We start from the raw sequence: 23155 nt of genomic DNA on the forward strand, positions 1-23155 counted from the left end.
GAAAATATTGTAGCATTTTGAGGGATTTAGTTAAACTACTAGAATACCTCAAAATGGTACAGAGAAAACGATTCCTGGAATTGTGTTACTTTAAAATTGTTTTGCAAGCTTGATTCAAACTTCATTTTAGAATGTGAAGATTTTAGAAACTCCCTAAAGTGTGATGAACATACCCATATGTCTTTATTGGGGTGGATTGCCAATGAAGCTAGTGCCTTCGATATTGATTAAGGTGTGAAAGGGGTGTTGATAGTTTCCAGGGAAGTTTTAAATCAATTTGGGTCGAGGCTGATTGATTGTCTGCAAAAGCACAGGGTTGCTGGAGGTTAAAGTCTGCTCAAAGCAGCTATTTTACACATTCCACCCACTAAAACAGTGCCTCGTTTAATCAAATTCAAAATTGTTCTGCTTTGTAAGTCTTCCAGGTTTTCACACATGGACTTGATTAGACATGTTACTTCTACTGAGAAGGTGCATGGTACAAAATGAAGGAGAAACTGGGGTTGTAATTCAAGTCCTGCTCTTCTGAAAACCCTGTTTATCACTGTGGGCATGTCGCATTGCTGGTCTACAAGTTGAGGAATCAGGACTCTGCTTAGATTGCTGACAGCATGAATGCATTTTTAAAGATTGACATGCCATAATTATGGGATCAGTATGTACACATGTTAGACACGTTCATTAAATCGAAGAACCAATAGTGTTTTCAAAGACTGAAGTCGAATAAAAAAGTTCTGTTTTCTTCTGACATTCTCTTACAGTCGGGTTCTCACTGAGCATCTGTTTGAATCCTAAAACACTGAGTCCATATGCTTATAAGCTTCCTTTGGTGTCAATAGTGTCTTACTTTAGATTTTTGCTTGATCTCTCTGGCATCTTTCCTGCTCAAATATCCCTTGCTGTCACCATGAGTACTTGCAATTTGATCATGCTGTGTATTTTCTGCCCTGGCTCTTAGGCAAGCACCGATAGTCCAGAATTCAGTAGTATTTGCACAATATTCCCTGAGTTTATCATTCCCCTCTTTAGAGATACACGGTCATTGGAGTAAGAATGGATGCTAATATTTTTTTCCCATGTTAATCATTCCGTGTTTTAAATAGGAAAAGAGAAATATGCAGTTCTAAACAAAATAATAGTTCATAACCTGGTTTCTCCACCCTCTTTTTCTCACCATTCTGTGAGAGAACAAGAGCCTCTGGTCCTTTCCTTCCCTCCCCTGCTGCTGTGCATTGTTGTTTGCAGAACATGAGATCTCCATTCACTCTGGTAGCCAGCCCTCTGCACATTTCTGGCTGTCTGACTGTGCCAAGGAGCCAGCAAGAGAATGGCTTTTTAGTCTCAGTTCATTTTCATTACTTCATCTCTGGTCCAGCCTCGTCAAGTAAACAACATCCCCCACTATGCACTGTTCAGTCCTTAAGGCTGTCTTGCCACAGGCAGCAGCCATGAATTTTATCCAAGGACTTGCACATAAATAAGGGATCACCAAAGGGTAATGACTACCCAGTGGTAGTCTTCAGGTTACAATCCAGCATATATAGTTCAGAGGACAGCCTGGAAGGCACGTGAGTCCCACATTATGTTTTGCACATCCATGGAAAAAGAAAGTTATGCAACAGAACTAGTATATTCTTTTCTGTGGGATCATCCCATTCTTTAATTTGAAATTGCATCTCTAATTTCATCTTTTTGTATCTTTGTGTATAGAGAATTAGAAAATCAAGCAGTCCTTGCAAATGGTCATGACAGCCTTATAGAGATGGATGTGTTTTCTCCAACATATCACGATAGCAGTTATGGGTATGTGACTCTAAGTGTTTGCATGATGCTAACTGTTGACACAGAAGACAAATTGTGATTTAAAAAATATTATTGCAATAGTAAAAAAAAATCTGGGACAGAATTCGTCATCTTTATGTCTGATTTTTAAAAATTCAGGCTTTAAGTAATTTGTCTTACTGACTCATGGTAGATAAAACATGGGAAACTTTGACTACTGAATCTTGTTTGCTTTCACTTAAGACAATAAGACTGCAATTGATGGTATTAATTCTCTATGGCCTGATTCTGCAAGCTGTTGCAAACTATTTGTATGACTACACATTTGCCAGATCCGATTCTTAGTTTGTAATGTATTTACTACTTAGCAAATGTTTCTTTTAAAATATTATAACATTAATATCGCATAGGGAATGACCAATCAAAAAAGTTAAGCAGAATTATTTACTTCATCTGTAGTATTTTTTACCAGTTCATTTGAAATTGCAACTGCTCATAAATGTGTAACTGTAAATAGAGAATTACATATAAATTAATATTTCGATTTCTTTAAATAAAGTTTATATTTTAGAGCTGTTCCATAACTACTTAACTTGCCATTCTTACGCCTAGTCAGTATAATTCATTTCTGATACACACACATAAAAAACCCTGAAAAATGATAGTACCCTAAAGCAGTACTATTTCTAATGAGTTCCAGCCTGTTAATCACCGCACTACGCTAAATTTTAATAAAAACCTGTTAATCATAAATTTACCTTTGTTTGTTTGTTTGTACTATGATAAAAATCAGATCTTCAGGTCTGAAATCTGTTTTGATAGTGGTAACTCCTAACTTAGAAAAGGGATAAGGTGCTATTTGATTAAATGAGATCTGCATCTTCCCATTAATAAGTGATTAATCTTCAAGATATATTGGCACTGTACATTGATCTGCTGCTTATTCCAAAAACTCATAAACTTTCACTTTGTCACGATTTACAATCAACAGCAGGGAGAGAATGGTGTGTTAAATTCAATTAGTCAGTCATTATCAACAAACTCAAAGATATTGCAGATATTTGCCAGAAGACCCTAATATATTGTTTTCTTCCAAAATGTAAGCATACTGTATTAAAAATAACAAAGCCAAATATTACTGTTCCCTGTAGACCAATTACCATACAATACTGATTCAGATGCATAATTGCTGGAGTTAATAGAACCATGCCTTGTTTATGCTTTGTAAGTTTGTAATGGAACCACCAAATGCAAGTATTTTAGCAAACGGACTATATTATATGAAATTTCTTTTAGTTGATACTAATTTAGGTAACAATACAATGAAATTTATCTTGTTTGTAATCCCTTCATTTTTAAAATTATGGTAGCAGGAATCATCTCCTGGTGTGAAAGTTGTCCAGAGATGATAACACATCAGTTCCAAAGCATAATAGATTTGAGACTACAACATGCTATCAGCATGAAGATTCAGTTTATCAACCTCGCTAACATACTGTGTCACAGCTAGAATCATTATATATTTGTTTCTTTGTTTTCATGTCATGCGTGTGTTACATTGTGATAAACTATTCCTTCATTTATATGGCTTACAGAGAGAATATTAATCTGGTGAATTTGACAATTTTAGTGTTAAGAATGATAATAGAAATAGACATTTTTCATAGACATTCTAATGATTCATAGGCCTAGACCTAAAGAGTAGTTGTTTATAGCTTTGAGAGATTTGTGCACAGTGCATTAATTATCATAAGACAGCTGGAAATCTCAAAATATTTTAATGATATGTATTGTTCGGCTTTATTCTTTTCTCTAATGTGTAAACATATATATCTGTTGACAAATCAGCTTAGTTTGAAGTAAGAAGTCTGTTTTGCCCAACCTGATAGTCCTGTCAAGTTATTTAGATGTCAAAATCTGCAAATATGTAGGATTCACTATCATTGAATGACTCTATTTATATTACTTATAGATAAAGCTAACTAGCATTTTCTACTTCTATAGACTCCTTGTTTTCTGAAAATTTCATATTTCTGCAGGATTGGGGGTTTAAAACTTCCTGTTGTATTTAAGTAGGAATTCTTTGCAGTTGGTTGGGGATTTTTGTTACCCATTTGCAGAAAAGTTAAGGAGAGCTGAGTTTAAAGGAGGTCAGGTTGTTATAAGGGCATACTGAATTAAACTTAAGAGTGGAAGAAGTCAGCAGTGCAGACTGGAGAGGAGCAAACTCAAAAAGACTGGGCCCAAAAGGGGTAGGAGTGGGTGTCCAAAGGGGTAGATGGAGTAGTCCATTAGGAGAAGGAGGAACTGAGACTGGTTGATTATGCAAGGTAGTGCATAGATAAAATGCTAGAGGACCAAAGGCTGAATATCTAGGATGAAAACTGAGATAATTTCTTGTCCTTTACTGATTGTAATTACTTGTGAAGTCCTTTTGAATTGCATGCACCTCATCACCTATAAGATTGACTCAAGATGGTGAGAGACCTTGGCTGCTGGCATACGCTCTACTAGTGACAGAATCCAGAAATAATCAAACTAAATTTTCTATCTGTGATGGGCTATGCAGATAGGAAACCTTTCAATATGATTTCTGAAGTTTCTTCAAGCTTTCTTAAAAAAGTCACAAGTTGAACAAAAGAACGCTGTGTTACGAAATTGTCATCAACATCATAAAGTCAAGCACACAATTTACAAAATTAAAAGTAACCTCTTTCTACAGTTGCATGTCTGCAGTTGAGTTTGCCATCCCAGTAAGTGCGGCTCGAGTTGAACCAGAAAGGAATTTTAACAGATTCTGGAGATTCTTTCTGTCACATTCAAACAGGTGAGGAAACAATATCAAATGTAATGGCAAAACAAAGACCTGGATGACTGTATAGTGTCTGTATGCCACATCTCTGATAATACTGATTGCAGAAAGAGAAGTCCAGCTCCAAAAAGGCCTGTGTGGAAATGAGTACCATTAAAGATAAAGTTCTGAGCACAAGATGTAATCCTCTGCCTTGTTGAATCCCTAAAGGGTGGTCTCTTGGTTCTATGAAACTTGGTATGTTGCATATGAGAGACTATGCAAGCATAGTACTCACATTTTCACCAAGGAACAAAAAGTAATGGAAAATAGGAATAACAGTTGCATCACATGTGTGTTCACAGTTACCAAGTTGGTGGTAGTGGCTGTAACTCAGAGGTTATGACAGTGCTGTTGCTGTGGTGACACAAGTCTGGCTGTGTGAGTGACTGCTGATGGCACAGTAGTGGCAGCACAGAGTTCATCACGGGTTATCATGGACTCTGAATTGCAAGAGGAACACAGCTATGGACTTCAGTGAGCTAAGGTTCACAGTTCCATTATGATGGAATCTTCAGCTTGCTTGCAGCTTGAGGCAGAATGAGATCCTGTCAGTCACTGAGAGAATAATACTTCACTTCTTTAACTTCCCACTGCTTTTTATTTTAAAATGTCCAACAGCTCAGTCAGGCCTTTCAGGGGCAGACAAAATTTCAACCTTTGTTCCAACTTCTGAATTAATCCTTGTGTAAATAATGCATCTCTGAGTCTCTCTTAAAAAATACTTCTTTTTGAAATAGTTTCCGTGTGCCTTTTGAGATGTTAGAGCATAATGTTCTCTTTCAAATTTATGAAGATGGCAAGGCTAGTAAAAAGATTGGAGGAATAGCTATGCCCTACTTTTCCTTGATTTTCTACCTGGAAAGCTTAACTTATTCAAGACAGGAGCTGGCCAAGGTTAGAATGCCTCATCTCACATACAACTTTTCCTGTCTCTATCTTGGTAGGGATATGATTCAAGAAGAGCAGAGAACAAGATAAGGAGTTGTAATATAAATTTTTACTGCTCACATGAGCATTTCAGGTCTTTACTGCAAAATTCAGATGCTTTCCTCTGCTCTCTCTTCCTTTGGAGACAGAAGAACTGCAATAACATGAATATTGTGAATATCAGAAAGTTCAGTAAGGGGCTGTCAGGTTCACTCCAACTGCTGCCTGCTTCAGAAGTGAACATCACCAACAATATCAAGAGCCAAGTCACTTACTGTAACGTAGATGGAATCCTCTATAAGTACTAGTCCTCTAAGAGACCCAGATGAAGCCTGTAAGAAGAACAACCACTTGATATTTTTTCAGCAACACATAGGTTTAGTTTCACTCTCATCTGGAGAGTAGGTAATAGGACAATCCTGGAATGAGCAGTATGAGTAATTAAACTGGGCTAGGTTTCTTTGCTTCCCAACATGAGTCTTTCTTTGCACTGGACTCTCCTGTGCACTTCTGCAAAGTGTGGCTTAGTATTGTTTATTCCCCTTGTTCATCTTCACAGAGTGCAGCACAGCAGAGAGGAGCACGAAGGAATGGGATTGGCAACGCCCTCTCATCCTATCGGTTCTTTTGATCCTGTGCTGTGTGTGACACATATAGAATCATAGAATCATAGAATCGATTGGGTTGGAAAAGACCTCCGAGATCATCGAGTCCAACCCTTGGTCCAGATCCAGTCCATTTACTAGATCATGGCACTCAGTGCCACGTCCAATCTGCATTTAAAAATCTCCAGGGATGGTGAATCCACCACCTCTCTGGGCAGCCCATTCCAATGCCTGATCACTCTCTCTGTAAAGAATTTTCTCCTGATATCCAACTTAAATTTCCCCTGGCGGAGCTTAAGCCCGTGTCCCCTTGTCCTATTGCTGAGTGCCTGAGAGAAGAGACCAACCCCCACCTGGCTAGAACTTCCCTTCAGGTAGTTATAGACGGTGATGAGGTCACCTCTGAGCCTCCTCTTCTCCAGGCTAAACAACCCCAGCTCCCTCAGCCTCTCCCCATAGGACTTATGCTCCAGTCCCTTCTCCAGCCTTGTTGCTCTTCTCTGGACCCGCTCCAGCACCTCAATGTCCTTTCTGAACTGAGGGGCCCAGAACTGAACACAATACTCAAGGTGTGGCCTCACCAACACAGAGTACAGGGGAAGGATCACTTCCCTGCTCCTGCTGGCCACACTATTTTTGATACAGGACAAGATCCCATTGGCCTTCTTGGCCACCTGGGCACACTGTTGGCTCATGTTGAGCTTCCTGTCAATTAGTACCCCCAGGTCCCTTTCTGCCTGGCTGCTCTCCAGCCACTCTGTGCCCAGCCTGTAGCACTGCAGGGGGTTGTTGTGGCCAAAGTGCAGGACCCGGCACTTGGCTTTATTGAACTTCATCCCATTGGAATCAGCCCATCTCTCAAGTCTATCCAGATCCCTCTGCAGAGCCCTCCTGCCTTCCAGCAGGTCGACACTCCCTCCCAATTTAGTGTCATCAGCAAATTTGCTGATGATACACTCAATCCCCTCGTCTAAATCATCAATAAAGATGTTAAACAGGACTGGGCCCAACACAGAAGAGAAGTCCTCCTTCTCTGGGGTATAGAACTAGCAGCTTGAATCTGAATTTGGAGGAATAAATAATAGGAGAACAGGTGCCCTCTGCTCGCTGTAACACTATATTCTTTCTTGCACCACCAAAAAGGTAGGGGCAATGCAGAGGAAGATTTACTCTTGCACACCAAAGAAGAGGAAGTTTGGGGCTTTTTTCAGTATTCAGTCCTTCAAGTCACCGTGTCTTGGTGTCTTTCACAGCAGATTGGGATACTGTCTTGTCTGAATTGCTCTTTGAAGCTTCAGCTGCATGTTGCCATGCCTGAGTTCTCCAGTCTTTCTCCATCAGCAGCCAGCAGTGGAGCGGTAGGCTGCCAGGGCCAGATGTGAAAGAACACACAAGCAGTAAGGAAGACACAGCCCTAGTAGTACTTTTGTTCTTTCTTGGCTTTCAGTGTTCAGTTTGTAAAGAAAGCAGGTCCTCGGTGTAAAGCCATCCAAATTCAAGGAATTGTTACCATATGTAAAGTGTTTTTCTGAAACATTTGAATAAGCTGGTAGAAGGGGCTTATCTCCAGTTCTCACAGATGTTCCTCTGTTTTTGCATATGGATAATAGCGCGCTTCTCTTTCTTTCTTTCCACCAAACTTTGATCATAATTTCATGTGTTGTGATCTTGGAGCTTTTTCCAGGATTATGATAGTATTAATACTGGCTCCAAGGAAGTGGAAATTCACTTTTATCTCTTCCTAAGCAATTTTTTGATTGCAATTCTGCCCAGAAAATAAATTAAGACAAACTCACAGTGTAACTTGTTTCTGTGATGCCTTGGATTTATGTTAAATGTAGCCAGATGTTTCTGTGGAAGTCAGTCATAAGCCTATGCTAAGGGCAAACACCACCAGCTACAAGGTTTTGTCTCAGAAGAACCTTAACAGAAGATGAACATAGGCATAAAGTGTTCACAGAGAAACAAAAATCCAATTCCTGCTGGAGCCTGCTGGGAAAGCTTATCTCATGCATCAGTGAACCAGAGTTCAAATGAGACCTAGCCAGTAATTTCTGTTATCTTTTACATCTCTTCTGTAATGTCAGTCGGCAGAGATTAATCTTTTTTTTCCATCTGTTTCCTCAACTCAGTACAAGGAATCATATTTATTGATGTGATCTATCCATTAGTGAACCAGGCAGAGCACTCTAATGTCAGGTGGCAGGTGAAGGTCATGGTCTCTCTCAGAGAACCTAGTTCAATCCAGCATGAATAGGGTCTGTCGGCAGAGAGAGGGCACAGCAGTCAGTAGGTGTAGTACTAAGATTGATTGCAGTCTTGGACCGCTGTCTTTTCCACAGTTGATGGTTTTTTCTGATTCTGACAGTTAATGTATCTGGTGGGATTTTTTTTAGCAAACAAAAAGCAAGATAACCCATTCCCAGAAGGGAAAAATTCAGCTGTTTTGCATTAATGAAAGTCAGGGAGAGATTAATACAAAAGCTTTAATGAGAGAAGTTGGAGCAAACTAAAATAACTGCAGCTGGATATATCCATCCTCTCTTTAAGTAACTTTCTTAAGATTAATTGATTTCTTTGTATGGAAATGGCAAAAAGATAGACATGCCCTATTTCTGTATGTGTCAGTGGTGAAATCTTTGAGGTAGAGAATGAGAGCTTCCAAACCTGTCTATTCTATCTATTCTATTACCTATGCCCATTTGAAGCATCAGAAAAACAGAAAGATACAGATGCAGCTACTCTTATGTCTTATTTGCTTACATTGGCCTCATGGTGCTTCCAGACTTTTGTAGAAGGTGCCTTAATGCTTTTGAAAAGCAGAATTAGATTGCTTCTGTCTCCAGATAGGTGCATTGTGAATTGGTACCATTTTAGGGCAAAACCTGGTGGTTTATTTTTAATTTAGGTGAGCAATTATCACAGTCGTGTTCATTACAAAACATAATAGTTACAGTTTTTATTCCCAGAAATTCAACAATACCATTCATTATATTAAATGTCAAACCCAGGTCATTAGGAGTACTATTGAATTCTGAGCAGAGAAGTCATGTCTCCTGAAGTATTGGTCCTGAGACCTAAATGTGTCACCAAAACATAAAATCACTAAAATTTACATTTCTCTTAACTTGCATTCACTCAAAGTGGATTTGATAAAAGTTTCTTCCACCTCTGGAGGCTTAGGAGAATGCAATTGATGTGTTCCTAATTCTAGGTGCCTAAGCTGTAGATACTACCATTTGTGCCTTGGAGTGAATCCAGGCTAACAGACTGAGGACCTTAGCAGAATGCATACGACACTTTACCTGCACTTGCTTACAGGTGTCTTAATTCATGTAATAATATCCACAGATTCAGCACACCTTGGAGACAAATAAATATTTTTTAATAGAGTTAGATACTGTCAGATTTGAGTTGGTTTTTGGGGGGAAGATTAGCCTGTGCTCCACATTGTAAAAATTGGTGTGCTCATTTCGTAAAGTATTTAATTTGTGATTACAGAGAATGGTATTACCTTAGCTGGACCAGTCATGTAAAGTACAGTGATGTTTTGAGCCAGCAATGGTCTCCTGTTGGTAATTGCTGTTGTGTCCAGGGTTTTTCTCAAGTCGCAAGGAGAACAGATGAGTCAAATATAACGGACTTGTTACTTACATGAAAGAAATTTTTAGACAATTACAGATGTATCTAAATATTTGGGGGTCCTTTGATACCTAAGGGTAAAAGAAACAAATGCAAAAAATATTAGGGGTAGTTTTTCTTTCCTTTTCACCTCTCCTCAAGTCACTTTCTATTCCGTCAGCTTCCAAATGTCACTTCTGTTTTATTCTGCACTGAAACAACAGGTATCTGAAAATAGCTTTCCTCAACTCCACAGTTGCCTTTGCTGACCCATAAAAAGCCTGAGTTTTGCTTTTTTGCTTTAGGCAATTACTTCTTAATGCTTTTGTATGTTTTACCCTAAAAATAAAGTGAATCAAACAGTAGTATTATAAAAAATTGTTTTTGTGTATTGCAGTGCAAACAGTACATATTCATTATACAAGAACAAGGGAGTGATCAGTTGAATTTAAATTGAAATTGATAGAGGGAGATATATTTTGATACAGTACGTGTTTAGCCTACAGAACAAAATGCCACAGAACATTAGTGAGAGCATGAGTTTTGGACTGTTTAGAGAAAGAGTGAGCTGTTAGTGAATAAGTAGACTGGAAGGCATTCACCCCCACCTTTGAACTGGCCACTTTCAGATAGGGTGTTGTTCCTAGTGATCTACCCTACTGCAGTAATTCCTGTTTGTGATTTTTTGGTTACAGTTATCTGTATCTGTACACAGATTTTGTACCTGTAACTGCTCTCTATCAAATAAGATGTTCTCTTTCTCCACAATTTTTGGAATGGAGTAACTTGCTCATTGTACTGCATTATGCTTGGGGGAATCCTACCCCTTACACTGTTTTTCAGACAGAGACCTCCTTCTGAAGTCTAGGTCATAGATAATTTCTAATGTGTGCCTTTTGTAGTGCTGTCTTCTGAGTGTTACAGCTGTTCTCCCTCAGTTGTCTTCTAGTAGTGGGCTGTAAAGATCTGATGAGCCACATATCTTTAACACCATCATGGAACTGACCAAACAGATTGCATTTAGGACAGTACAGGAAACAGTGCTGCAAGCAAGCCTGTACTGCTGTGGCACTATGACATCTGTCATAGTGGGTCTTGGTGGAAGCTCTATTCAGAAACATGAGCAAACTGATAGATTTGTCCTCCTTCAGATTTTTCAGGTGCTGTTAGTATACAAAAATACACAAGGTTCAAAGATTTAGGACGGAGAGATTTAGGTTTTTAAAAGCATATATTCTAAATATAATTTTATTCTGGATCAGTGGTATTATAGCTCTTAAGATGAGGAGTGTTTTGTTATTGTATATCCATAAGGCCTAGCAATATTGACCTTTATTCTATGACAGCAGTTGTCAACTAAATAATAATGCTGCACAAAATAACAATTGCTACCTTTAAATCTCACTGACAGGGTGATAAACTATATTTTGACATACTTTGAGAAGTTCAGTAGAATTTTACTGGACCTTATTCACTAAATCCATATTTAGTACAAATTTTGTAGAAGTCCTGTGTGACTTAATACATTGTGGCATACTTGCTGTGGACTTCAGCACTCTATTGGCAGGATGGTACTGTAAGAAATAATTTAAAACAGAACTAATATACTGCCAAGAAAGTTGCTTGAAATGGTAAGGTAGGCTCTTTCACATGTCTTTCAAGTATATGCAAAGCATTCTATATATATGATGCCCAAAACTGGAGAAATTAATCTTTTGCAAGGTGAAGCAATTTCAGCATAAGCTAAAAAAAAGAAGTCATGTATCTAATGTAAAAATTATATTAGGAACGTTAAAATTATGCAGTAACTCTATACAAATTGAGACCAGTCTATTTATAAAATAATGCATAATACTCCTTTATGCTTGGTCATAGTTTATTTATATAATATCTCAGCTTCTGGCAGTCTGGAGTTTAGGGCCTTCCAGATGTGTTTATGTAATATTGCATTCATTGATGCATAGTATCCATTTTCTTCTAAACTGCGGTCAAAAGTTCTTGTCATAGATCCTTTAGTAAAGAAAGTTATTTTAAATCACATTTCTGTTGCTGGACACACGGCTATCTTATATCAAAAGTGTTTGGGCTTCTGGGCTGAGTCTTACTGTCCTTAAATATTTTGATAATCTATCTCCATTTCTCTAAAGATAGAGTTTTCAGTTAACTTAGTCTTTCTGCCAGACTCATGGATGGTTTTTATCACTTTTTTTATCCCTTCTGTTTTCCCATTTACTGAATTTAGTAGAGAGTGCTTCAGTTTTATTTTCCACAGAGGATGTGGCAGCATAAAGAAAATCTGATTTGATGTGAACCCCACCCCATGCAAGCCTGAGAAGGAAGAAGCCATCTGCATGTCAGCCAGTGCACACCAGCTCTTGGTTAAACACCAGCACTGAGTTAAATTAAAAGCATGATTATTTTACTCTTATTCATATGCTTGTTTTCTGAGCTGACACCTTTGAGGTTTTTGATGCCGTATTTCTGTCCTTTCTTGTAAGGACAGGAACTTAAATAAAATGCCTTCCATTTGTGAAATAAGGGGACTTCCAAGCTCTCTTTGCATCCAAGGACTGTTTTATAACATAACTTTGTATTTTGCTCTCAATCTGTAGTTCAGATTTGTTAGGTACTAAATACTCCCCCCACTAAAATGTTAAGATTAACTGCACCTTTTATTAGCAACATCTATTGAATAAGCAGACAGAAATATATATTGAATAAATATAAAAGTAGAATATTAATTGCTTTAAAAGTTGAATTATTTAATAAAAACAGAACTGTGTTGTCTTGTAAAATACTAGCATGATTCACTGCATTTTTGTACTCCATAGCTTAATAAAATATTTAAAGTGCTGCTTACATGAAGATCTAGCAAGTTCATGTTATGTGATCAATTTTGAATGGAAGATACACTATTCCAGACACTATAAGCTCCCTGTAAGATGAAATATAATGTAATTGCCCATAAGTCAGTACCTGGTCAAGTAGTGCAAACAGTTTAGGCTTTAGAAATTATTTGAGTTCCATGGCTTGAAATGACAAGATATATGGATATTTAGATAATTAAAATCATTTGTGGATGGATTATAATTCAAGAGCATAAGAGTTTCAGCACTATCTGGAAGCAGCCTGGATTTGTTGTCAGATACCATATCCTTCTAAACGTCTCATAGGAACAGTTTGGCATGGCTCAGTGAGGCAGACAAGATGTGCAAGTCTGATAGCGTTGCACTTTAAATACTTATCACTCAGAGTTAATGTAGCAGGAGAGTCTCTGACAACTTTGTTAGTAACTGCACACATTAGAAATAGAGAGAGCCAAACAAATTTTCTTGACCCAATAGAAGATGCCAGACTGGCTTTTCTGTCATTATTTTTCCCTCGAGCCGGACAGTGCAACCACTCTGGCATTGTATTCATGGGAATCAAATCAAAAGAGAATAGCTTAAAGTGAGGAGCTGTGCTGTGTGCTGCCTAAGACTACACAGTGCTGAATTCCTACTGCTGAATTCCCACAGCATTCTCCTGGAGAAACTGTCCATCACAGCATGGACAGGTGCACTGGGTAGGAAACTGGCTGAATGGCCAGGCCGAGAGAGTGGTGAATGGAGTTATATCCAGCTAGTGGCCAGTCACGAGTGGTGTTCCCGGTGGCTCAGTATTGGGACCAGTCCTGTTTAATTTCTTTCTCAGCCATCTTTATCAGCGGTTTATTGATGAGATCAAGTGCACCCTCAGCAAGTTTGCAGAAACACCAACTGGGGTGGTAGAGTTTATCTGCTGGAGGGTAGGAAAGTTCCACAGGGGAATCTGGACAGGCTGGATTGATGGGCCGAGGCCAGTGGTATGCGGTTCAACAAGGCCAAGTGCTGGGTTCTGCACTCGGGTCACTACAATGCCATGCAGCACTACAGACTGGGAGAACAGTGCCTGGAAAGCTGCCTGGCAGAAAGGGACCTGGGGGTGCTGGTCGACAGCAGCTGAACGTCAGCCACCAGTGTGCCCAGGGGCCCAAGAAGGCCAATGGCATCCTGGCTTGTATCAGAAATAGCGGCAGGACTGGGGCACTGATTGCCCCCGTGTACTCAGCACTGGTGAGGCCGCACCTCGGATCCTGTGTTCAGTTCTGGGCCCCTCACTAAAAGAAAGACATGGAGGTACGGGAGCAAGTCCAGAGAAAGGTAACGAAGCTGGTGAAGCGTCTGCAGCAAAAGTCTTGCAAGGAGCAGCTGAGGTAGCTGGGGTTGTTTAGGCTGGACTAGTCTTTGAGGGATCTTATCGCTCTCTACAACTACCTGAAAGGAGGTTGTAGCAAGGTGGGGGTCAGTCGTTCTCAAGAGTAACAAGCCACAGGACAAGAAGAAGTGGCTTCAAGTGGCACCAGGGGAGCTTTAGATAAGATATTAGGAAAAATTTCTCCCCTGAAAGAGTTGTAAAGCAGCAGAACAGTCTGCCCAGGGAAGTGATTCAGTCATCTATCATCCCTGAAGGTATTTAGAAGACATCTACATGTGGCACTTAGGAGCATGGTTTAGTGGTGGGCTTGGCAGTGCAGGGTTAGTGGTTGGACTCGTTGATCTTGAGGGTCATTTCCGACCTAAGCGATTCTGTGATTCACATGTAAAAGTTACAATTCTCTTTCGATGCCAGAGATGAACTGTCAGAGCTATGATGGTTCACACCACCGCTCTCATCTCCTGAGTTTATCTATGGAACTAACTCCTCAAAGGCTTTGAGAATATGGATTACAGTATGTTGTGCTCCACCAAAGCAAATGTTTCAGCTCTCACTTTCTCAGAGAAAAAAAAAAAAAAACAAAAGGAAAATATCAGTGGCAGACTGTTTGTTGCATTATTTTGTTAAGGGCTAAAGCATATGGAGTTCCATTCTAGTGCTCTTATTATGCCAGTTTCCATTTTTAGTCTGTTGAGTCTACCAGTGCAACAGAAGGATGTGAAAATTGCAGGTTGGTCAGGCAGCTTCTTATTTTTAACATGGAAGCGGATGTTTAGGAGGAGTATTATTATACCTACTCTATGGCTTTCCTTCTGTCCCCAAAACAGTACACATTGCACATGGAAAGGGAAACAGCTACCTTTGTGTTTGGCATTTTCTTGAGATCTGTATAGACATATTTTGTGAAATATACCTGAAAATAGCATTTACCATATGTAGCCAGAAATGAAAGAACAATAAAGATCAAGTGGATAAAACACTTTATCAGGACTTAATGAATTTACATGATTCTGTGAATCTGCAAAACCAAAGTAATGCTTTTGTAAGGTGTAAAACATTTTTAACATAGGACTCATTATTATTATTTTGGTGTTTGGTACATAGCAAATGTCACAACTTTTAATGAAATACCTTCTTAGGAAGAATTTAAACCACCAGGTCTTTGTCTTTTGAAATTGGTGGTAATCCTCAGAATTCAGAAGCCAAAAAAATCTGGGATGTGCTCTTGTGCATCAGTAGATCTAGTGCATATCCTTTTGTTGTTACTGCCAACAGGTTTAATATTGTTCAGAATGAAATAACCTATGTAATGTGTTTCATGGAATCACGTTTGTAATGCAAATATTTTCAAGGAGAGGGCCTATGCCATGATGTTCTAGTTCACCTGTTAACCTTCCATAGAAAAGTCATCTGCAAACAACAAATCTTATCAACTGCTGGTATTTTTCACATGCTGCAGTGGAGCAAATGAATTTTTCATGTCTTTACAGTGTATTTCTGAAAAATCTGCTACATCTGTGTAAATTGGTCTGTTGCTATGCAAAGATCCAAGGATGGGTCCCAGAGAATGAAAGTCCCATCAGCTAAGAAGCAGTCCACAGTGCCACACAGTGTACATACTAAGGTTTTTCCCCTCCACAACTGGCTCATTTGGTGCTAGATCCTCTGACCCACGATTGTATAGGTTACATGCAATAGGCAAACACAGTGTAGGCATGCACTTAGCTTCGGGAGGACCTGGGTATCAGCAATTCATGAGCATCTCTTACCTATTAAAAAATGCAAACCACTCTAGTTCTGTTCACCTGGGGGGGTTGGTAAGTTCAAAAGTCTCCGCAGTGTGCTTTCTTACCATTTTTAGCTATAATGTATTGCCATGTGTAATTAGGTAAGGCCAAGCCATATGCTACAGAGTTGCCAGCATAACAAATTGGTGGAAAAACCCCTGGTGCAAAGATCTTTCTTTGAGTTTTTGTTGTTTGTAGAGTTGTGTACGCGCATGAGGAGAAAAACTCCAGGTAGTATATGCCATGCTTAGAGGCTCTTTCAAAATAATTATGCTTGCATGAACTAAAATTAAAGGATTCTACCGTAGAGAGGCTCAGGGAGTAGTATTTTCTTTGGAAATTTTAATTGAAAAAAAAAGTTTACTGCTAACTCACAGTGTGTCTTAACTTTAGCTTTTGCTTTTTGTATCTGTTGCTGGCTGTGGTTCCTCTTGAGCACTTACCAAGTATATTTCTTTAGAGTGCTTCTCCTAGGTTGTCACTAGCTGCTGTATCCATAATCAGATTTTTTTATGGTAAGATTATGTGTGAGTAGATGTGAATTACTGAACTGATTATTTAGGACACATACCAAAAAAAATCTTTTAACTGACTATTTTTGACAAAGTTGCCAAAAGTTTGTAACTGAAAGATTGCTGTTTTCCTTGTACTTAACTCAGGAAAGCTGTGATAAGTAGTGTGGACTGTAGTCACATTGCTCATTATTGACATTTTAATGGAGTTCCCTGTAGTTTGTAGCAGAAGCCAACACAAATAAATAGCAGCAGAAAGCCTGTCCCTACTTGTTAGATAAACTATGAGAGACTTCCTCCCTACTACACTGTATTTTGGGTAGTTCTGTTTCCTGTCTGGATACCAGTGTATTACTAATGTTTGGGGGCTTTGGTCTTTACTTTAAAGGAAAGTGTCTCTTTATGTGTGAGTGTCGTGACAAGTTATTGCTTCTATGACCCTTTGTAGATCGGATGTTGTGAAAAATAGACAACATTAAACAAAAGACGTGTGATTGCCTGTGCCCCAGCTTTATTTACTTTTATACTTTACAATATACTCTTTCTTTCACAGGCATTTCCTATTCAAAACAGGAACAGGGACCACACCGCTGTTCAGTACTGCAACACCAGGGTACACAATGGCATCCGGCTCTGTTTATTCCCCTCCTACTCGGCCACTACCTAGGAACACTCTATCCAGAAGTGCTTTTAAATTCAAGAAGTCTTCGAAGTACTGTAGCTGGAAATGTACTGCACTGTGTGCTGTAGGGGTCTCAGTGCTGCTGGCAATACTGCTGTCCTACTTTATAGGTGAGTCCCATTTTTTATAATTGTCAGTATGAACAGTGGTGTCTGATGTACTGTATATGCACTGTGACATACTAACCTTTAACTAGCAAAGTCTTTGGTAACACTAAAAGCCACAAGGGTTTAATGAAAAGTACCAATTGTTTAGAGGAATTAGAAAATTTTAATACATTCTGTAGCTTGATGGTCAGTGAATTAAGTTCAAAGAAGTATTTGAACTCCCATTAAACTATGTGGTGTTAAGTTCTTATAAAAGTATGTGTAAAATATAGGCTGTAAAAATTCCATTATGTGAGTATAACTTGCAACATATCTATAGAACTCTTCTCCTTTCATTTTGCTTGACATATCAAAATGTTTAAGAATGCTAACGATCACTTATTTCATCATTACATACATTTGTGTATAGAGCTAGAGCAAAAGTCTAATACAGATACTTGATTGCAAGATAGGAAAAATAATAGTCCAAAAGGATAACGTGCAGTGAAGATGTAGACTTCTTCCTCTCTTGTGGGTTGTTTATTTTTAATTACTGTCACTTTTCTCTATTTGTTTGTTAAATTCCATTTCCCAATTTTTATTTTAGGTTTCCTTTATTTCTTCATCTCTTTAATTATTTTCATAAATGTTCACTACAAATACTGTATAATTTGAGTTCTGGGCAGTTAATGGGGTCAGTGTTTTCAATGAGAAGATGTCATTGAGTTTAATAAGGGAACAGAACAGGATCATTTTGCACTCATAGCTTCCTCTGTGGCTTTGTCCAGATTACAGATTTTTTCATCTCTGAGTCTGTAAATGGTCTTCAAAGACTTTAATGTAACTGATTTATTAATTAGATTAATTAGATTTATTAATTTTAAGTCACCACAGTTACAAAATATAAGTGCAGGGGTCTGGGTTTTGTTATTGGTTACACACAAGTTCAGAGTCTTAAGGAGTCAAGGAAAGAAAACAGAAAGAGGAGAGTCAATCTCTCTTTCCCTCCCTCTTCCTAAAATCAGTGTAAATTAATAATAAAGCCTAGAAGGCCTTAAGATCTTTAATCTTCATTGCCTTTGTTGAAATAAGCTTTTCAATGCAAGACACAGCTTAAGCTGTATAAAGCCTTTGAAGTAGTTCTTACTGGGTTGGAACTCTTGTGAACAATGCAAGAAACTGGGTTGCTGAGTAGCTGGAGAAATTGCTCTCTGCCTCAGCAAAGCAGAGCCCCCTGAGCACCTTTTCCACCTCAGCTGCCAGCCCCAAAGAGCAAAAGGCACGTGTGGAAATGTAGGGCTTGCCACTGCTGTTGAGCCCCCTTCAATCACTGGATTTGTGGTTATTTTGTGTGAATATGCACAGGAGTTTAAAGGTGTGGTTTAGAGTTAAGCTTTGACACTGGATCTTTTTTGAAGTGAGATTGAAATAATCCCATTTATAAAACACAGTAATTGTGCTCAGTCTCTGTAATACTGCCTCATAAGTCATCAGAAGTAACATCTGCTACTAAATAAATACATAAATACAAAAGAAGGAATTCAGCATGAAGTATCACTGTCAAGAGCCAGGAAAAAGAGCCATACATATAGTAAAATACTGGAGACCTGATTCTGAGCTGAGCTCTACACTTTGCTAGCCTGAAAGAGCCGGATTACTTATGACTCTGAGGGGCACAGGAAGATAGCTGTACCAGCTTATTTCTCCCAGAGGCACATTAAGAAATATAAGCATGTCTAATGCACCTCTATTCATGTATTCAGAAAAAAGAGCCAAGCTTTCCCAGTGAGTGAGAGCTTTCAGCTCCACACATCATTTATTCACATACCCTGTAAAAAAACCCAAAAAACAAATATAGCTGTACAACATTTCACTTCATGGGCCCATGCCAGCTCATATTCTAGCTGAAATAAACAATGCACAAGGGCCTTCCTCTGCCCATAGTCAATAGGGAGCTCTCTGCCTACTGGTGATATTACACATATTTCAGCTAACTCAGCAGTCTAAATATAAAATTCGGCACTCAGGAATGCTCTCTAGAGAACTTTGGGTCCATAAAATCACAAATGGATTGCACTCATTCATGTATGTGGTTTTCACATCTCTGCAGATGTAATATCAGAAATATTCTCCATTTAATAGGCCATCCAAGTGTAAATCAGTAGAAATCATTAATGTAAGATAGAAGCAGTCCTTTGTCTTGATTAACTATTTCATAGGATCGTAGAATGGTTTGGTTTGAAACAGACCTAAAGATCATCTAGTTCCAAATCCCCTGCCATGGACAGGGACACCTTCCACTAGACCAGGTTGCTCAAAGCGCCATCCAACCCAACCTTGAACACTTCCAGAGATGAGGCTTCCACAACTGCTCTGGGCAACCTGTTGCATTGTCTGACCACTCTCACAGTAAAAAATTTCTTCCTAATATCTAAACTAACCTTACCCTCTTTCAGTTTAAAGCAATTCCTCTTTGTCCCATTGCTACCCACTTTTGTGAAAAATCCCTCTCCAGGTCTCTTTCAGGCCCCCTTTAGGTACTGAAGGCTGCTGTAAGGTCTCCCTAGAACCTTCTCTTGTCGAGGCTGAAGAACCCCAGCTCATCCAGCCTGTGGTCATAGGAGACATGTTCTATAATGTAGGTGTGAAAGGGAAATGTCTGAGTAGGAAATTGGTCATAACATAAAAAAATGGGAAGGACTGCAGTATTGTGTGACCTCTAGCATCCCATGACTTGTCTCCAACACAGTGGTCTGGCACATCTGCTGAGGTTTACAGCAGCTGAGATGGCATGTCACATTTGTAAAGCCAGTTTGAGACATGTTTTGAACTTCATAAAGACACATTGCCAGAAGCATGAAAATGTTACGTCCTTATAGCATTAGCATGAAAGAAGGAATTCAGTATGAAGTGTCATTGTCAAGAGCTGGGAAAAACAGCCATTTTGCAGCATGATTGCTGCAAAATATGCCAGTACACATTGATAAGGAACATAGTGTGGCTGATGTCCATTGTGTGACTGTGGCAGCTGCAGACTGAAGAACTAATAGGACCACTCATCCAGTGAATGGTGGTGTAACCAGGCCCTTCTCAGAAATGCAGAGAGACGAGCGTGTCATGCCCAGGCTTATTTTAGTTGCAGTGAGTATGGGGTAAAGAAAGTAACTTGAGATCCCACTGCCTCTGCTCAGGCAACATAAGGCAGAAGAGACAGTTTGCTAGACTTCATGTCTGCCTTTGCAGAACTGCTCAGTCAATTACTGCTCCGTCAATTAGCCCAGCCAGAGGAAGGAGCTGCATTGGGAGTCTGGTGTGTCTTGCACTTCTTCCATCATTCTGACAGGAAAGACTCCTACGTTTACAAAGTCTGCAAAGATGAGGTGAGAGCAGGGGGTGTCAGCACGGATAGGGACCAGAGCAAACACTACACTGTAAAGCCACTTAATGCAGTCTTGGAGATCACAAGGAATTGAAAATGTTATTTCAGTGTAAAGGAGAGTCTCTTTTCCAACCCTTCCTTATATTCTTGCTTTTCTAGCCCTCATGATCTCTCTCAACCATTCTGTGATCCACAAAATATTTTAGTATTCCTGTCAATTAGCTGTACTAATTGTTAGGGAAATAGAAGTGAGTTGTGGAAAATATTGGTCCTTTGTTTAGAGGCTTCATGTACTGTTAAATGGTTGGGAAAGAAGTTAAGCAACAGAAACATGCAAGTGTTGAACCAAAATATAGTGCAGCAACATATAGAAGAGTGGAATTAAAAAATAGCTCTAGTATAAAGCAAAGGATTCAAAGAAAAGCTCCCTGAAATAATGAGGTTTAAAAATGGGGAATAAAGAACATAAACTGTCTTGTTTTGGGATCAAGTTTACACTGGAATTTCTTCAAGCTTCTGATTTGCTCAAGTCCTGTCTGTAATGGGATTTACAACCAAGGAAGAAGAAAACCATTTTTTTTCCAACATGAAAATTTTAAGATCTTTTTTCTTCTTTGAAAGACTAGGAAGAGCATATTAAATTTAAACCATGAAAGAGTAAGAAGTATGAAGTTGCCTTTAGTTTGACATTAATAGTTTCACCCAACTTGGTACAGGAAGTCCCTGTGAGAGACAGAAATAGAGTCCAGCTGTACATAGTGTGAGACAAAACAGAACTTTGTCCTTTGTCTCCCTATGGCTTACTGCCTCCTTCAGCATCCATCTTTTGCAGTGAATGAATGAAGGGAAAGTTTTGTAGAGCACCTCCTAAGTGAAAATTTCATATGTAAGTAACTTCCATCCTTCAGTTCTACTTTCTGGGATCTTCTCTGTCGACTTTTGGTTTTACTAAAGGGAGGAGCTTGTTGTTCTTGTGTTTTTTTCCTAACAGAAAATCCATTGTGTAATTATGGGGAACTAAGCAGTCAGAAGGAATTTTTTCCAATGTGTTGTTGCATAGCATAGACTCTGACCAGCTGTATTAACAAACTGATTTGTACTGTACTAATTATTTCTTCTGTAGTAAGGATTCAACAACAGGATTAATGAGAATTTGGAGACATCAGGACTCCTCTTTCTTTCCCAGGAATTGCTCTGGCAATTGATTCTCCAGTGCCAATGGCACTGTCTTGAAGTTGTCTAAATCAATGCAAGAAATTACTGCCATTGTCGCTGTACACGGAGCCGAAGAGGCTAACAGTTTTCCTCAGTCAGTGCTGGCATTGCACAGTACCAGATTCACTCAGCTAAGCTTGAAGAGTTGTACGCTGAAAGATTGCGTTCACCTGTCATGAATTTTGTCTTACGTCTACTAAATAGATTTGCATGAACATAAAACATTCTTTGTATACACAGTAAGACCTGAGCTATTTAGTCAGGTCTCTGCTGTCCTGACTTCTTCACAACAATCTGTCATACTTCCAGATCTGTTGAGCGTTTTACTTGTTGTGTAACAATTGATAATTAGGACTAATAATTTTGTTAGCCTTAGCTGTGCAGTCAGTGGTCAGAACAAAAATATACACCAGCCAGCTATCCTTTGTGATAAAGCAAATATTTACATCAGTGATAGCAGGAGGACATCTCTTCTGTAGGTTAAAAAAAAAAAAAGGAATTTATTTAATTAAAAAGGCTGCAGAACTACTTTTATCACTGCTTCTTTCTTTATCATTTTTTTATCACTATTTTTTTACTATTTACTCAAATCGATTTTGGACAGAAAAGAAAGCTAACATTTAGACTTAACAGGTGAAATATCTTCTGGGAAAACACGTATTTTAGTTTATATTTCAGTCTATGAGAAGCAGTGGAAAAACTTATGTTCTGCTATGACATAGAGATGAACATACAATCATAATGCAAATTGCAAATGAAATTTGAATGGAAAAGAGATACTAGACTAGAAAGCCATGTTTGGTAATTACAGATAATTTGTATTTTCCAGATTGTATAAAATAGCTATATTGTGCTTATTCTGTAGTTATTGTATTGTGCACTCATACTTTTTGTCCATCTAAAAATGTTGCTGCTTTATCATCATCTCAAGATATTAAAAGTAAGCTGAAAATTTATATGCTAATATATTTCTAATAATGGACAACTGTCTTGAGAGTTATCTCAAAAACTTCCCGAGAGTAACAACAGAGTAACTTAAGAGGTTTTAAGGTAGAAAGAAGAGAAGGAGGTGGCCAGGAAAAGCACCAAACAAGTTTCATCATTTGAGGAGATTGACACAGAAGGATGAAAAGTGTGAAAATTACAGCTGAGAGTCAATTAACTATCCCTCAGGCGAGTTTTAAGTAATCATTAAAAATTATTAAAGTGTAGACTGAGGTTAACTTTCCATGTCTTCAGTGCACTTTCCAAGTTTGTTGTCTGTGGTTCTCCCATATTACTCAGGATTTAGTATGACAGCTTGCTGGCATTCACATCTCTTCCATATTGTGGAGGACCAGATGCCTTCCCTGTTCAGTGGTTCAGTGGCAGAAGTCATAGTAGAGCAAAACCACCCTCCCCAAAACTAATGGATTTGCAACCATGGCAATTATAGAACTGAATTTTGTGTCTAAAGCAATGAGTAAATA

At 38.7% G+C, this 23155-nt stretch overlaps 1 protein-coding gene across 41 annotated transcripts in view; it reads left to right on the top strand.

Moving 5' to 3' along the window:
• TENM3 (teneurin transmembrane protein 3) overlaps nucleotides 1-23155 on the top strand; it is a 1314794-nt gene that overhangs the window by 1179790 nt on the left and 111849 nt on the right. For 29 of the 41 annotated variants that reach the window (XM_064652558.1, XM_064652559.1, XM_064652557.1 and 26 more), the window contains 3 exons: nucleotides 1711-1803; nucleotides 4505-4609; nucleotides 16878-17116. In XM_064652558.1, coding sequence (XP_064508628.1) covers nucleotides 1711-1803; nucleotides 4505-4609; nucleotides 16878-17116 — 437 coding nt within the window. The remainder of the gene's footprint in view (nucleotides 1-1710; nucleotides 1804-4504; nucleotides 4610-16877; nucleotides 17117-23155) is intronic. The other 12 variants (XM_064652581.1, XM_064652584.1, XM_064652585.1 and 9 more) reach the window with 3 other exon arrangements.

Source organism: Pseudopipra pipra, chromosome 4, assembly GCF_036250125.1.
Source record: "Pseudopipra pipra isolate bDixPip1 chromosome 4, bDixPip1.hap1, whole genome shotgun sequence".
In the NCBI taxonomy this organism is placed as follows: Eukaryota; Metazoa; Chordata; class Aves; order Passeriformes; family Pipridae; genus Pseudopipra; species Pseudopipra pipra.